Source organism: Ambystoma mexicanum, chromosome 6p, assembly GCF_040938575.1.
Source record: "Ambystoma mexicanum isolate Mex_15411 chromosome 6p, UKY_AmexF1_1, whole genome shotgun sequence".
Classification (NCBI taxonomy): Eukaryota; Metazoa; Chordata; class Amphibia; order Caudata; family Ambystomatidae; genus Ambystoma; species Ambystoma mexicanum.
The window spans coordinates 1,007,055,518-1,007,068,958 of record NC_090935.1 but is presented as its reverse complement, the minus strand read 5'-3'; the positions used below and the strand labels follow the sequence as shown (position 1 = coordinate 1,007,068,958).

General features: G+C 48.5%; 1 protein-coding gene across 2 annotated transcripts in view; it reads right to left on the bottom strand.

Moving 5' to 3' along the window:
• Positions 1 to 13,441, bottom strand: part of SLC12A2 (solute carrier family 12 member 2) — a 908,845-nt gene that overhangs the window by 660,470 nt on the left and 234,934 nt on the right. For both annotated transcript variants that reach the window (XM_069625621.1, XM_069625620.1), the window contains exons 8-9: positions 3,598 to 3,725; positions 3,426 to 3,510 (exon numbers count right to left, since the gene is read on the bottom strand). In XM_069625621.1, the coding sequence (XP_069481722.1) occupies positions 3,426 to 3,510; positions 3,598 to 3,725 (213 nt within the window). The remainder of the gene's footprint in view (positions 1 to 3,425; positions 3,511 to 3,597; positions 3,726 to 13,441) is intronic.

Genomic DNA, 13,441 nt, shown 5'->3' with positions numbered 1-13,441 from the left:
TTGGAGCGCAGAGTAAAACCCAAGACCGACCTCACAAACAGAAAGTGTCAAAAAAGAAGACAGGGGCAATTTTGAAAAAAATGGTCACCCATGGGTGCTGTACTGCCGCTGAGGAATCAGTCTGCGGTAGAAAACCACAATGGTAGGAAACTTCAACCACTGCCACCAGCCATTTAAAGTAGTGGGGGGGGGCATAAAAAAGTAACATGAGAATGTAGGATAAGGGCCTACAAGTTAACCCCCCCCCTCCCCAGCACTCCACATAAAATGGGGTGTGCTGGACCTACACAAAGAGAAAAGGGTAAAGTCAATTTCACATTACTTTTATTGAGAACAGTAGTTCACACAAGAAAAGGTATTTAAACCTTATGGAGACATCTAAAGGATTTCTCTACGACACTGCACTGAAGGTGCTGTGTCACCATACAAAGAGTAGATGCCTATGGATTTTGTCAGACTGCAAAATCAGTGGAAACGTGCTCCAAATCAGGTAAAAAAACACGAGTGAGAAAAAGGTCTCACTCACACCAGAGTTAAAATCAAAAAGTCCCACAGTCCAGCAAAAGAGCTGGGGGTCTCGAAGGTTGAAGAGTATTAGCACAGAAATGAGAATTCTCCCAAACAAGCCCCGAGGCTGCAAACCTGCCTGTGGATTTACATTGAATAGGGCAGCAATTAGAGCACTATTCTCCGCAACCTATGATTATATTGACCCCCATGTGCATGGGTTAGAATGGTAGTGTCCTTGAATTACTTTTTAGTCAGATGGGATTATTCTGCTCAGACCATTTACCTGTGCTTTGTAGCACCCTCTGACCCCCCACCCCCACACTCCCATGGCCCCAACCTGCATGCTTTATAATAGCACACAGTAGTATTGCGAGATCTGCTATAAAATATGGCCTTTATCTACCAGCACTTTGTTAACCCCCATGTATAAGAAAAGGTGTCATTACCAGCTATCCATCGCCTCAGGGGCAGTTTTCGCACCTTCAAATAAACCAATATTTTCTCCCACATTTAATCCTTCCAGGCTGACTCTGTTCATTCACCTATTTCAACTATAATTCTTTGCTTTCTTCGAGAAGTCAGTTATGCGTGTTTGCAGCCAAGTCTGTAAGGATCAATCACTATTTGACAATTTGTTAAATTACGCATTGCAGCTTATAAATCTCACGAGTTACAACTGCAAATGGTGAGCTCTAAAGCCTTCACCTTTAGATATGAGGTCCTGTTAGGAAACCAATATATAGTCACCCTGAGTTATCGCTTCATGCACTGTGGGGCCATTTTAAAGTTTTAAATCAATACAGACAGTTTCAGGAAATCTAGGATTACACATGAGAATATTTGCATGCACACCTAGAGGCAAATTCCATTATCTATAAAGCATAACCTATTTGAAGGACTATAAATTATGTGGTGTCATCCCAGCATTGAGTAGATTGCACCGACTCCCTTGTGCATCCTCTTCTAAAGAAACCCACAGCCGATCCTTCCTGTCCAGCTAACTATCGCCCAATTTTCATTACTCCCTTTCTGGGCAAACACATGGAAAAGCTGAACATCTCCCAGCTTAACCTTCAATCTGATTCTGTGGGCTGTCTCCATGACCACCAGTCCAACTTCAGAGCTGCCAGAAGCACGGAAACTGTTCTCCTGAACATCTGAAGATCTGCTCTCCAACATTACCTCTGTCATCATCCTACTTGATCTCTCTTCTGCCTTTGACACTGTCAACTATACCACCCTGCTCAATCGTCTCTGTGATAAAATGGGTATCACCGATCAGGCTCTGGCCTGGCTGACCTTTCCTCTCTGATCGACCCTGCCAGGTCATAGTGGGGTCCTTCCCATCATCTATCCTCTCTACCTGTGGTGTTCCCCAGGGGTCTAGCCTCTCGCCCTGGCTTTTCAACCAATACCTGGCAACTCTCGCCATTGCATTGCCATTTTCTGCTCAAATTTCCAGTGCTACGCTGATGACACCCAACTCCTTTTCAGGCTACCCTCAGCCACCTCCTCTCCCATCTCAGATTACCTTACTGCCATTCAAGATTGGTGTTCCGCCAATGATCTTTGTCTGAATGCCAGCAAGACGGATCCTCCTCATCGGCACACCTTCTCCATCCTTTCCCCTCACTCTCTGGCCTGCCTCCTTTGGCCCTCCTCCTACCCCCACCTGGGAGGCTAAGAACCTCGGGGTCATCTTTGATTCCACACTTTTCTATTCCACCCACATCTCCAGAAAATGTCCTACTGCACCTCCTCAGAGGTACTCTTCCCTTCCTCTCCTTCCCTCAAAAAAACTCACTGTCCCCCAAGCTCTGGTTCTCTCTAGGTTCGCCTATTGGAACAGCCTCATTCTAAACTTACCTGCATCTACTCTCCACCCTCTGCAACTAATCCAGAACAGTACTGCAAGACTGGTCCTTGGCCTCAAGCCCTGGGATCGTATCTATCAAGCTCTGAAATCTCTGCATTGGCTCCCAGTGGATGCAAGGGTTAAATTAAAAAAACTCTGCATTGTCCACAAGGCTTTCTGGGGCCTGGGTCCAAAATACCTTCAGCTATCCCTCCGAAAATACCGCCCCTCTCGAGCTCTTCGTTCCTCTTTCTCCAACTCCCTCAGGGTCAGTTGTTTTTCTAAGAAACAAGCTTGTGGTATCTCGGTCTTCAGCTGGGGCCTCCTTCTGGAACAGCCTCCCTGCCACTCTAAAACTTAAGAGCCATCTCCGGTTCCGGAAGAACCTCAAGACCTTCCCCTTTGCTTCTGCCTTTGCCCTGCCCCTCTCACCTGCTGGCCTGTTCTCTCCTGGCATGGTGCAACTGGCCACCCTCTGTCCTCCGGGCCCAGGTTCCTGCTCACCGTGCCACCCTCCCAAACTGCCTACGCGGGCCACCACTTGCTCTGGGGTCTGTATCTGTACCCATACAGTACCCCACCCCCCTTTCTTTTCTCCTCCTGCACTTATCTGACCTACCTGGTCTGCTGCCTTAAATTCAGCACTTGCCACTTGCTGGCTGGACTACCACTTTTGTTGTTTATATTTATTATTTTTACTATTATTTATTCTGTTGTCCTTTTGCTCTGCACTTTCCGCTTCTCCCCCCTTCCTTGCACATTTCCCCTCCCCCATGCACTTGCGCGTTCTCAGTGTCACTGGGCCTAGTAAGATTGTTGTTTTTGTTCCCCTCCCGTGCCTTGTCGCGCTCTGTTACACTTGTGTATGAGTGCAATAGAAATAAACTATCAATTCAAAATTCAATTCAAAGATGGTTCTAACAGTGAATATTCCGGAGAACTCAAATTTAAGAAACTAAAGAGATTAAAGTATACTGAAACAGGTTTTGCCTTTACCTTTGTTATAGCACACACCCCTGTCAAAAGCTAAACAGTCAGATCAAATTAAAAATGGACTTACCTATGGATATTGCAACTCCAATGTAAACTATAGTGGTTATTACAATGGCCAACATTGTCCCTTTTGGTATGGCTAATTGAGGATCCTGAAGAGAAATAAAAACATAAGCTTAATTTTCAGTCAAATATACAGAATTACAAATATTACATCAGCTGCCTTTTATTGCACTCACCGCAAGATCACCTGAGATATTCGCTCCTGCTAAAATTCCTGTTGCAGCAGGAAAGAAAATGGCAAAAACAGTAAAGAATGTTTCGCCATTGCGAAAGTCTGGTCCCAAGTTCTCAGAAAATATTTCCGCTGTGGAAAAAGAGAACAAGTTTATTTACAGCGTGCTGGAATAAGAAGCCCCACAGACAAACAAATGTGGCTATATAAAAGGCTTTGTGCAAAGGAATAGGGGACACACAAGGAAGTGCAGTGGGAATACAGAGCCCAGCCTCAAGATTTAGTGCTTCAAGTTCTATTTCATGCCAATCGTTCACCATTGACCTAGAAAGTACATTTCCCAAAATTACTACTGTACTCCTACTCCATAGCCACCCTCTATACCTTTGGGAGTTCTGTCCACGGAGTGCGAGGGGAGTAGAGGACTTCTCCTGCAATAAATAAATGCCTTTGTATGGACAGCCCCTGATAGTTTGAATGATGCAGATTCTTACCTTTTGTGCATTGGTTTGCAACTCCTCCTCTAATCTTGAATAAAAATTAGACTCCTGCAGTCATTCTTCAGAAGACCCCTAATGAAGAAGAACATCCTGCTGAAGGCCCGGAACTTGCTGTTGGAAGCCAGCCAGCAGCACTTTCTTCAAAAATCCTGGGAAGGGCATGCTAATTTTCTGACCTATGAAGACCTTTATCAGTGCTTCAACATCTGGACCGGTGGTAACCAGGCTCAACTCTTGCTTGAGGCTTCACCCCTTGGAACCTTTCTGGAGGGGTCTGGCAACATGCGGTTGGCTGACCAGCTTCAAATTGGACTACCTCGTTGCATCAGTCATCCAAAGTTGAGCCTTGTGATTCTGCAAATCCTAGACTTGCAAAACAAGAAGCATTCCTCTGCAGTTGCAGCTCTCCACCACAAAGTGGGGCCTCATAGAAGTTTCTTGATTTCCGCCTTAAGGATGGACTTCCGCCATTACTGCAGAGTGGCCCTCGCTGATCACTGCTTGCATCATGTCAGGAGACTCCACCGAGATAATTGTTAGAATGGTGGTTCTTCCTTCAGTCAAGTAGGTGTCCAGCCCTCCAGAACCAATCCATTGGAGCATGGAACTGCGAACTAGCCAGAACCAAAAACCAGATGCTGGAACTGACCTCTACACCCTAGACACCAGAACCTTCCTAAACCAAGGTATGACCCCAAGGGGATTTCAGGAACTTCTACGGTGGTCCCTGAGTGAAACAGTATTTAGACCGGTCCTCCCCCACCTCCATAGGGTTTAACGGGTGGTTAAGACCAAACCCTACCTCTCTCTTAACTGACCATCGTGGTGGTGGTCTGATCACAAATCCTCCCTTGGATTTCCCCCAAAGGTGGCTGGATTAAGAGAGTGATTGTTTACAACTTTTCTTCAATGGTTATCCAACTTACAAACTGCCCGTCTTAATTTGGTTCACTGAAAACTGAAGCTGGTACAGGCAACACTGAAATAATATTGCTGACTTTGTCCAGGGACTGGCATATGTGAATCCTTTGTGGTCAGAGGTTGGTCACCACTGCTAGCATCTTCGTAAAGAACCTGTGCAATGAAGTTGCTACAAAGGGAAATGGGGAAGTGTTGCCAAGGACCCCATATTTGGATGTGGAGATAGGAACCTTCCAGATCCACCAGAAAGAGCCAGTGCCCCTGGGACAAAGCTCACCAGATGTGTGCTGGAGTGGTCATCTTTCAATTCACCAGTCAAAAAGAGGTTGAATAGGGAAAGGTCAAGGCTGGTGTACAAGCCAACTGGTTTGGATTTAGCACTAATGCTGCTCCCTGAAATGGGAATCTCCTCCACTGCTTTCATTTCAGAAGCCTATGGATTTCTTGAGCTAGTGTGGGGTTCTCATTTGAATGAGAAGGCAGCAAGAATGAATAGGAAGGAATGGATGCAGATACCCCATCTTGTTACAAATGACCCAACGGAGTAGGGAAATGTATTTATTTTTTGTATTTGTGAAGCGCACTGCAGCCCAAAGGCATCAATGGGCTGTTGCAAGCAGGTGCCTTAGTTACAGGGCAGAAGGCTACGCAAAAATGCAAGAAAAAAAATGGATACATGTAGAGAGTTGCATACCTCACCACACACAGCAACAGATAGTTTACAATGCCTGAGTACAAGGATAGACAGGAGATGGGAGGCAGCAGGGAATTCTGAGGACTCTATAATGGCCCTCCAAACATTGGAGATACTCTTACTGCAATTGCAAGTGGGGTGGAACAACCAGCCATTATTTGGGCTTTGGGTTGCAGGAAGATTAATCTGGAAAAACCTTTGCGGGTGTGGTCTGCAGTTTATTCTGCTGGCTGAAAGGGAAATAACCTTGGCTCTTCTCTCCTGAAATCCCAAACTTCCACCAAAGGATCTTAAGCAGAACATCTGGGTCCTTTGGGAAGAAGGCAAGGGTTTAGGCCTAGCCAAAGAGTTTGCAGTGGAGGCAGGAAATTCATGAACCCTGTAAAATTGCAGGACCAGTATCCATGTTGAATTTTCCAACAGCATCTGCACCTTGTGGTGGACACCTACCCACCCCATGCTTCATGAGGCCTTGAAAATATTATCATTAGCAGACAGCACAAGATCCCGAGTCACCTGCTTCACTACAGGCCCAACCTGAAAAGATCCTGCTGGTTTTAAGGAAGATTTCTCAAAAGAAGGAGTTCCCTAGGAGAGTTTTTGATTGCCATATGCCAGTAGATCATTAGTTAGCCTGCTTTAAGCAAACTGTTTGAGACACCTATAAACGCTTTATTGCACAGAAGAAAAAAAAAAGTTAGCCGTCACATTTTTTTTCTTTTTAGGAAGAGTTTCAAGCCAAACAATTTGATGGCAACGGTCTAAAACTCACACCAGCAAATTGATGACAATGGCTTTCCTCACCCCATCAAAGCCAGTACAGCGGACAGAATCCCTAGCTCTGCCAATGGGGGCACGGAATATTGAGAATGTCCAATAGGACCAAGATCCTGACATAAAATAGTTTTGTGGATGACGAAAGCTCCTTTGTTCTCCCACCAGTGTCTCCCATGTCGAGATCAGGCCTAGTCAGGCTGAGGGTCAGCTGAAGGGGCTGATCGACCACCACCACCACCACTGACCCCAGGAGATAGGAGGGTGTGAGGTGACAGGGAGGGCAAATCCACCATACCCACAGACACCATCAGGGCAGTGGCGATCACTGTAGACCGGACTGAAACAAACTGAACTTGTGGCGGTCTTGGCCTAGATAAGAAACCGGCTGAAGCATTACCTCCCTGATAACGTCTTTGAAGTACTCCATTGATTTGGGATTGGAGAAGTTAGGATGGAATTAAAACCTGAAATCAGCAGAACCAGGTTTCTAAAAGGTGTAGGCCCTAGACCACGAGACCGTTCACATCAGCTGCCATGGTCGTCTTCTGGAGCGGTCTTAAAGCGACATCTCTGGTGGATAACCAATCAATACTGTGGGAAAGAAGCACTGCATTCAAAATACTCTTTAGTTCCTCCATCATAAAATCAGAAATGGCGCGGTTTGGCTGCAGCATTTGCCATTTTGTGGACTCCTATGCATCGCCAAGCAAAGTTTAGGCTGCACGATCGAAGCATTGTTGCAGCAAAGGTGAAGGAACAAAAGAAATATTAGCACCAGCCTACGAGTTAGTCCCTTTGTGCGGAACCTCAGCACCTTCTGGGACATAGCTGCTTTACTGGGAATCTCGGGGAAGGGGTGACTGATGTAGAGCCTCTGTTTCACCTTGGCATTTGCCCCTCAACAGTGAAACTATGGGTTACACGTGGTAGAGTAAGAACTACACTGGTTCCTCCTGGAATCAATGACCCCTGCAAAGTAGTAACTGGGGGAGGGTGCTCTAAACATAGGTTTGCTTACCTGGTGTAGTTCTGATGTGCTTGTAGAAGGCTGAGAAAATAACCAGTCTTCCCACCTAAGAAGGCACCAGGAGTGTGAGAACCGTGAGCCTACTGTAGCACCAGTCCCAGTGGTGCTCTGCATCCAAGCAATACAGGCAAAGGGAGCAAGGGTCTGCAGCTAAAACCTGCCATCCACACGTCACACAAATGGGGAAACCTGCTTTACAGAGAATAAGCAGGGGGACTCTGGACACTAAACTGAGGGGCAAGGGGAAAAGAAGTCACCATCCCAAAAAGTAAGTGAAAAAAAGCCTGACAATTCTGCAGCTGCAGGCTCCATCACTGCGACGGGAGAAACAGAGTGGTGAGGCAGAGACAACTGGAAGGGACTCGGCTGCACAATACAAACAAATCTGGTTATTTTTGCTGGGGAAAAAGCAGCCCCCCCACCCCTTTCACAGAACTTCCAAGTGCACTGAGTAAAAGGGACGGGACATAGAAGCACGTCAGCAACCTTGTTATATTCACATTCCCAGTTCTAAACTTGCAGTCCATTAATAACAGATACACAAATCAAAGTGGCAATGCCACTCCAAGGAGCACATTTTTAAGAATAAATATTATTCATAGCTTATGTATAGTTATTAGTTACATCATGCAGCATTAACTTAATTGATGCCCATTTAGATCTTTGCCAGTTTACATTATGCTGATTTAGTATACCATGGCACATTTCCAGTATACCACCATCACCACATCAGTGGTAGTTTATATTAAGCCCACTTTGCACATCACTTCCAGTTTACATTAAGCTCCACATCATAGCCAGTTACCATTATATTCGTTAAAATCATCATTGATAATCTTCAACTGACCTCTGTTGGCAGGTTTTACCCTGTGTTACTAGGATGAAACATGACCAGTGTTGCACAGGGTGGTTTGGTGCCACGAACCATCAGCAAGGCCACAACCAGCAGTGGAAAAAGCAGTAAATACTGTTCCAACTTTCAACACCTAGTGTCTGCTTTTGGCCTGAAGGATGGCTGGGAAACACTGCCAGGCACAGGCCACTCAAGCCAGCCTCTATGCTGATTGGCCTGGTTAGAGGCTAAGATAACACTTCCCTATGGTACATGTGCATACTGGTTTAATCACTGAGGCCACACACCACTCGGTGTAATGACCATTTAATAGTAAAACAGTGCAAATGTAGGCACTGCGCCACCTTAAAACGAGTACATTTTTTTATTGCACCTGAACAGGTTTTAAACTAGACATCTCTGGCACTAGTTGAATAGTCCCTCATTGTATTGACCATTCGCATGCAATGTAATACTCTTTTCCATTTCTGTCTGAATGCCAGCATTTCCATTTCTGCACAGACGGCGGTCTTCCAAAGGGCCTTCCACTCCACAAAGCTTCATCCATCTCGTCTAGAAACACTTGTGTACAGGCGCGTTATAAATGACATATCATATCAAAGTCATAACAAGGGCAGAAGAAACCTAAATGTGAAAATACGGTTGTTGTACTGGCTCTACAACCAGTGATTTATGTCCATTACAAAAAAGAACCCAAACCTCTGAACACTGGCATAGTTCATTTGCACAGGACATACACTATGCCATGTTAAATATCCCATCATGCCATGCCACGGTTGTTGGAAGCAGGTCTTGTATTCTGACAATTGTGGCTGCATATCAATGTAAACCTTCCAAGTAGGGATGTGGAAGTAGGGGTGCGGTAGGCATGCGGGGTGGGAGCAGGGGGAGAAATCACCTTTTATTTTGCGTAGACAATCCACTTCTAGTGGTTGTCAAAAACAAGACATCTGCACAGGTTAAACATGACGTTTTAGGTTTGTTTTGATTTTTCAAGTACAGCAATAAAGGGTCTTAGTTCATTTTTATATGACTGAAAAGGCAAGACTATGCTGGAACAAGCTTAAAATTTGCTTTTCTTCTGAAGCTTTAGAAACTTCAGTGTTCGTAACTTCCTAAGAAGAGGTAGCTATGATCACTCGTTCTTGTGGGGTGAAAGGAGAAACTGATGAGAAGGCACTAATTTATCTAGGTCCAAAGGCAGAAGGGATTAAGGGCTCACCCAGGGTGATGTGCTTCATCGCAATGAAGGGGCAGGGCCAACTCAGAGGTGAGCTGAAATCTTGGGCATCTTGTGTAGTGGAAGAGTGTCCCGTATTAGGACAGATTTGAAATGTGCACTGCTTATGGATGGGTCTGGCATGGATTCACATGCTCATGAATATTCCCCGTCAGGCGGGGAATCCCCGGTAAAAAAAAAAATTAAAAAATAAAAATCAGTTTAGTTTCTGATCTGTCTTTCTTATTAGTATCCAATCACTGATCTCTGTGTCATACTGCCCCCAGCCAATGACTGCCCTCTCCCTAAGCCCCTCCCCTGGCAGCCATCCTCAGATTTGGTAGCACGTAAAGTGGCAGTATGACCAAGTGAAGAGCCGCAGAAGGGAAGGAGGGAGAGTTTGCATGTGAATCCATGCCAGACCCATGCTGGAGAACAACAGTTACAGGTAAGTAACTTGTTCCTTCTCCATCATGGGGTCTGGCATGGATTCACATGCTCATGAATAGAAGAATACATAGCAGTACACACGTGCACAACCACGGGAGGTGGCAAAAGGCTCAACATTAAGCATTACGTAAACTCAACATTAAGCAACTCTTACCTCCTCACCAGGCCCACCTTCAGGCTAACAAGTTGCGCAGTACTGCTTGGCCGACTCTGGACTCCTCCCTGGAATCCCAGTCGACGCAGTAGAATCTAGTGAAGGTGTGCGTCGACCTCCACGTAGCAGCCCTGCAGATGTCCAGCAGGGGCTCACCAGACAAGAACGCCGTAGTAGCAGCGATCGCTCTGGTCGAATGGGCTCGGACAGCCAGGCAACGGTCGGTTGGCCAACCGATGACAGTGCATGATGCAGCCGGAGAGCCATCTGGAAATGGAAGCCTTCGAGAGAGCCTTCCCTTGGTTCACAGGTCCAAAGTTCACAAACAGCTGTGATGTCTTCCGAAAACTTTGTTCGGTCCACGTAGAACTTAAGCGCTCTAGCTACATCCAGCGAGTGCAAAGTCCTCTCGGCCGGCGACGAAGGCGACGGAAAGAAAACTGGCAACACCAAGGGCTCGTTAAGATGGAAGTCCAATGGCACCTTGGGCATGAAAGAGGGGTGCGTCCTCAGCACCACCCTCGTGTCGTGAAAAGTCAAGTATGGAGGCTTGCAGGATAGGGCCCGAATCTCTCCCACCAGTCGATGAGAGCACAAAGACGGCCGTCCTGTAGTTCTGGTGTAGCTGGAGATCGCTGCCAGATGCATCTTGATGGAAGCGTGAGGTAGTCCAGCTTTGGCCAGCGACAGTAGGTATAGTAGCACTTGAGGTGCCGTAATCCGTAGAGGGTTGATCTTCTGTGCACGGCACCAGAAGGAGAACCTCTCCCACTTATGTCCGTAACACTTGAGAGTTGGACGCCTTGGCCTTTGTAAGACCCTCGCTGCAGTCAGCCGGGATATCGTACCTTCCAAACTCTAGTGCTGCAGGAGCCAGGCCTGCAAGTTCAGCGACTCCGGGTCGTGATGAAGAATTGCGCCTCCCTCTCTGGAGAGAAGATCTGCGTCCGTCGACAGCTTGACTGGTGGGGACGCCGAGAGGTCCAGAAGGTCTGGGAACCAGATCTGTCTCGGCCACGCCGGTGCGATGAGGATCATCTTGCACTGGGACCTCTTGAGCTGGCTGATAAGTCGAAGCAGCAGCGGCAACGGAGGAAACGCGTACAGGAATAGGCCGTCCCAGGGGAACGAGAAACCATCGCCCATGCTCCTCGGCTGGGGAAACCTGCTGGTGAACCTCTGGCACTTGGAGTTCGTCGCCGCCGCAAATAGGTTGATCTGGTTGATGGTTGCCCCATCGTTGGAAGAGCCGATCCACTTGATCCTGGCGTAGTTCCCACTCGTGGCACGAGCGCAGCTCCCTGCTGAGTGAGTCGGCAATGGTGTTTTTTATTCCTGCCAGATGGAAGGGAACCAGAAACATCCCCTGGAGGACGGCCCAGTGCCACAGATCCTGGGCCTCCTTGGATAGGGCTGGGGATCTGGTGCCCCCCTGCTTCCGGATGTAGAACATCGTGGTGGTGTTGTCAGTGAAGATCCTCACGACCTTGCCCTTGAAGGACGGGAGGAACGACTTGAGTGCCCAGAACACGGCGCTGAGCTCCAAGAGGTTGATGTGGAGAGACCTCCTCCGGGAGCCAAAGGCCTCTTGCATGGAGATCTCCAGGGAGGAGTCTGTCCTCACTGTCTCCTGATGTGCCGGGGTCTGGAAGTCCGTGCCCGCTGTGACTCATCTGTAGCCTGCACAGGCGCACTAGGTAGATGCATGAGGACATCATTCCGAGGAGGGACTTGATGGATCTCACCCTGGTCACGTCCGTGGCTAGCAGGCGCTGCACCTTGCCTAAGATGGCCTTCATCCTTTCCTCCAACGGAGACGCCAATCGTTCCACAGTATCGAGCTTCGCTCCCAGAAACAGTGCCACCTGCAACGGAACCAAATGGGATTTCGGGTAGTTGAAGAAACCCAGCTCCGTGAGTAAGCGGACGGTCTTCGCTGTGTGCTCAACGGAGAGTTCTCTTGTCCTTGCACGGATGAGCCAGTCGGCCAGGTAAGGGTAGACGTGGATCCCCTGCAGGCACAGCCGCGCCGCCACTGGTGCTAGGCACTTGGTGAACACCCTGGGTGCCGACTTCAAACCGAATGGCAGAGCTCTGAATTGGTAGTGGCGTCCTTGAACTACGAATCTGAGGAACTTTCGGTGTCCTTTTAGGATGGGGATGTGGAAGTATGCATCCTCCAAGTCCAACGACGCTAGGAAGTCGCCCTCCTCCAGCTGTCCCAGCACGTGTTGGAGAGTGACCATCCTGAACTTCTGTTCTGCTCATGGGGACAAGCTCGATGGCAACCTTCTTGAGCATCGCCTTTAACTCCAACAGCAGTTGAGGGACGTGATTTTCCTTCCTGGCCACGGGAGGAATGCAGGGCCACTTTTGGAATTAGTGTGCCCGTGGGCCTGGGCAAGCAGCACCCAACAGTCGGTGGAGATGGACTCCCACATGCTGACGAACTTCACCAGCCGGCCTCCCACCAGGGTGCTTCGGTGGGGGCCCGACGCTACGGCCGGTTCAATCTTGCTTGGAGGCGGCCTTGGCCTCTTTGGCGACGACGAGATCCTCCTCGTTTGCCACGACCTCTGTAGGCCTCCTGGGACGAGGAGCGGGCCGCCTGATCCCTTGGAGGACCTCCGTCTGCCTCCGGCGCTCCAAAAGGGCTGTCGTTGCTGAAGGACTCCCAGGGCTCGTGCTGTCTGTGTCAGCCTTGATGGCCTGCAACGACTCATCCACCGTTTTTACAAACAGGTTGTTGACGTCAAACGGCATGTCCAACACCCTGGTCTGCACGTCCTGACGGAAGTCTGTCACCTTGAGCCAGCGTCGTCGTCAAAGGCAAACACTGTTGCCTAACTGGCGAAACCCAGTGTCGGCAATGTCCGTTGCCACTGTTATGGCATCGTCCGACGCCACCTCACCTTCCTGCAGAATCTCTAGGGCCTACGCCCTCTTGTCTGGTAGGAAGTCCAGTAGGGGAGCTATCTTGTACCATAGATCCCTGTCGTAACGGCCACAATCGCTAAGGCGTTGGCCGCTTTGTCGTCGCCACCGGCGAGATGACCCGTCGCCCCATGGCGTTAAATTTCTTTCCCTCGCCGTCAGGTGGGGAAGTGGAGGTTGAAGCGGTCGACCCCACCGCCTTCTTCTAGGCCGCCGCTGAGACGACTGAATCCGGCGTCGGCTGAGCCCTGAGGCACAAGGGGGCGGCGTCAGGGACCCGGTACTTCTGGTACCGGTCCCTCTTGGCAGGCGTCATGGA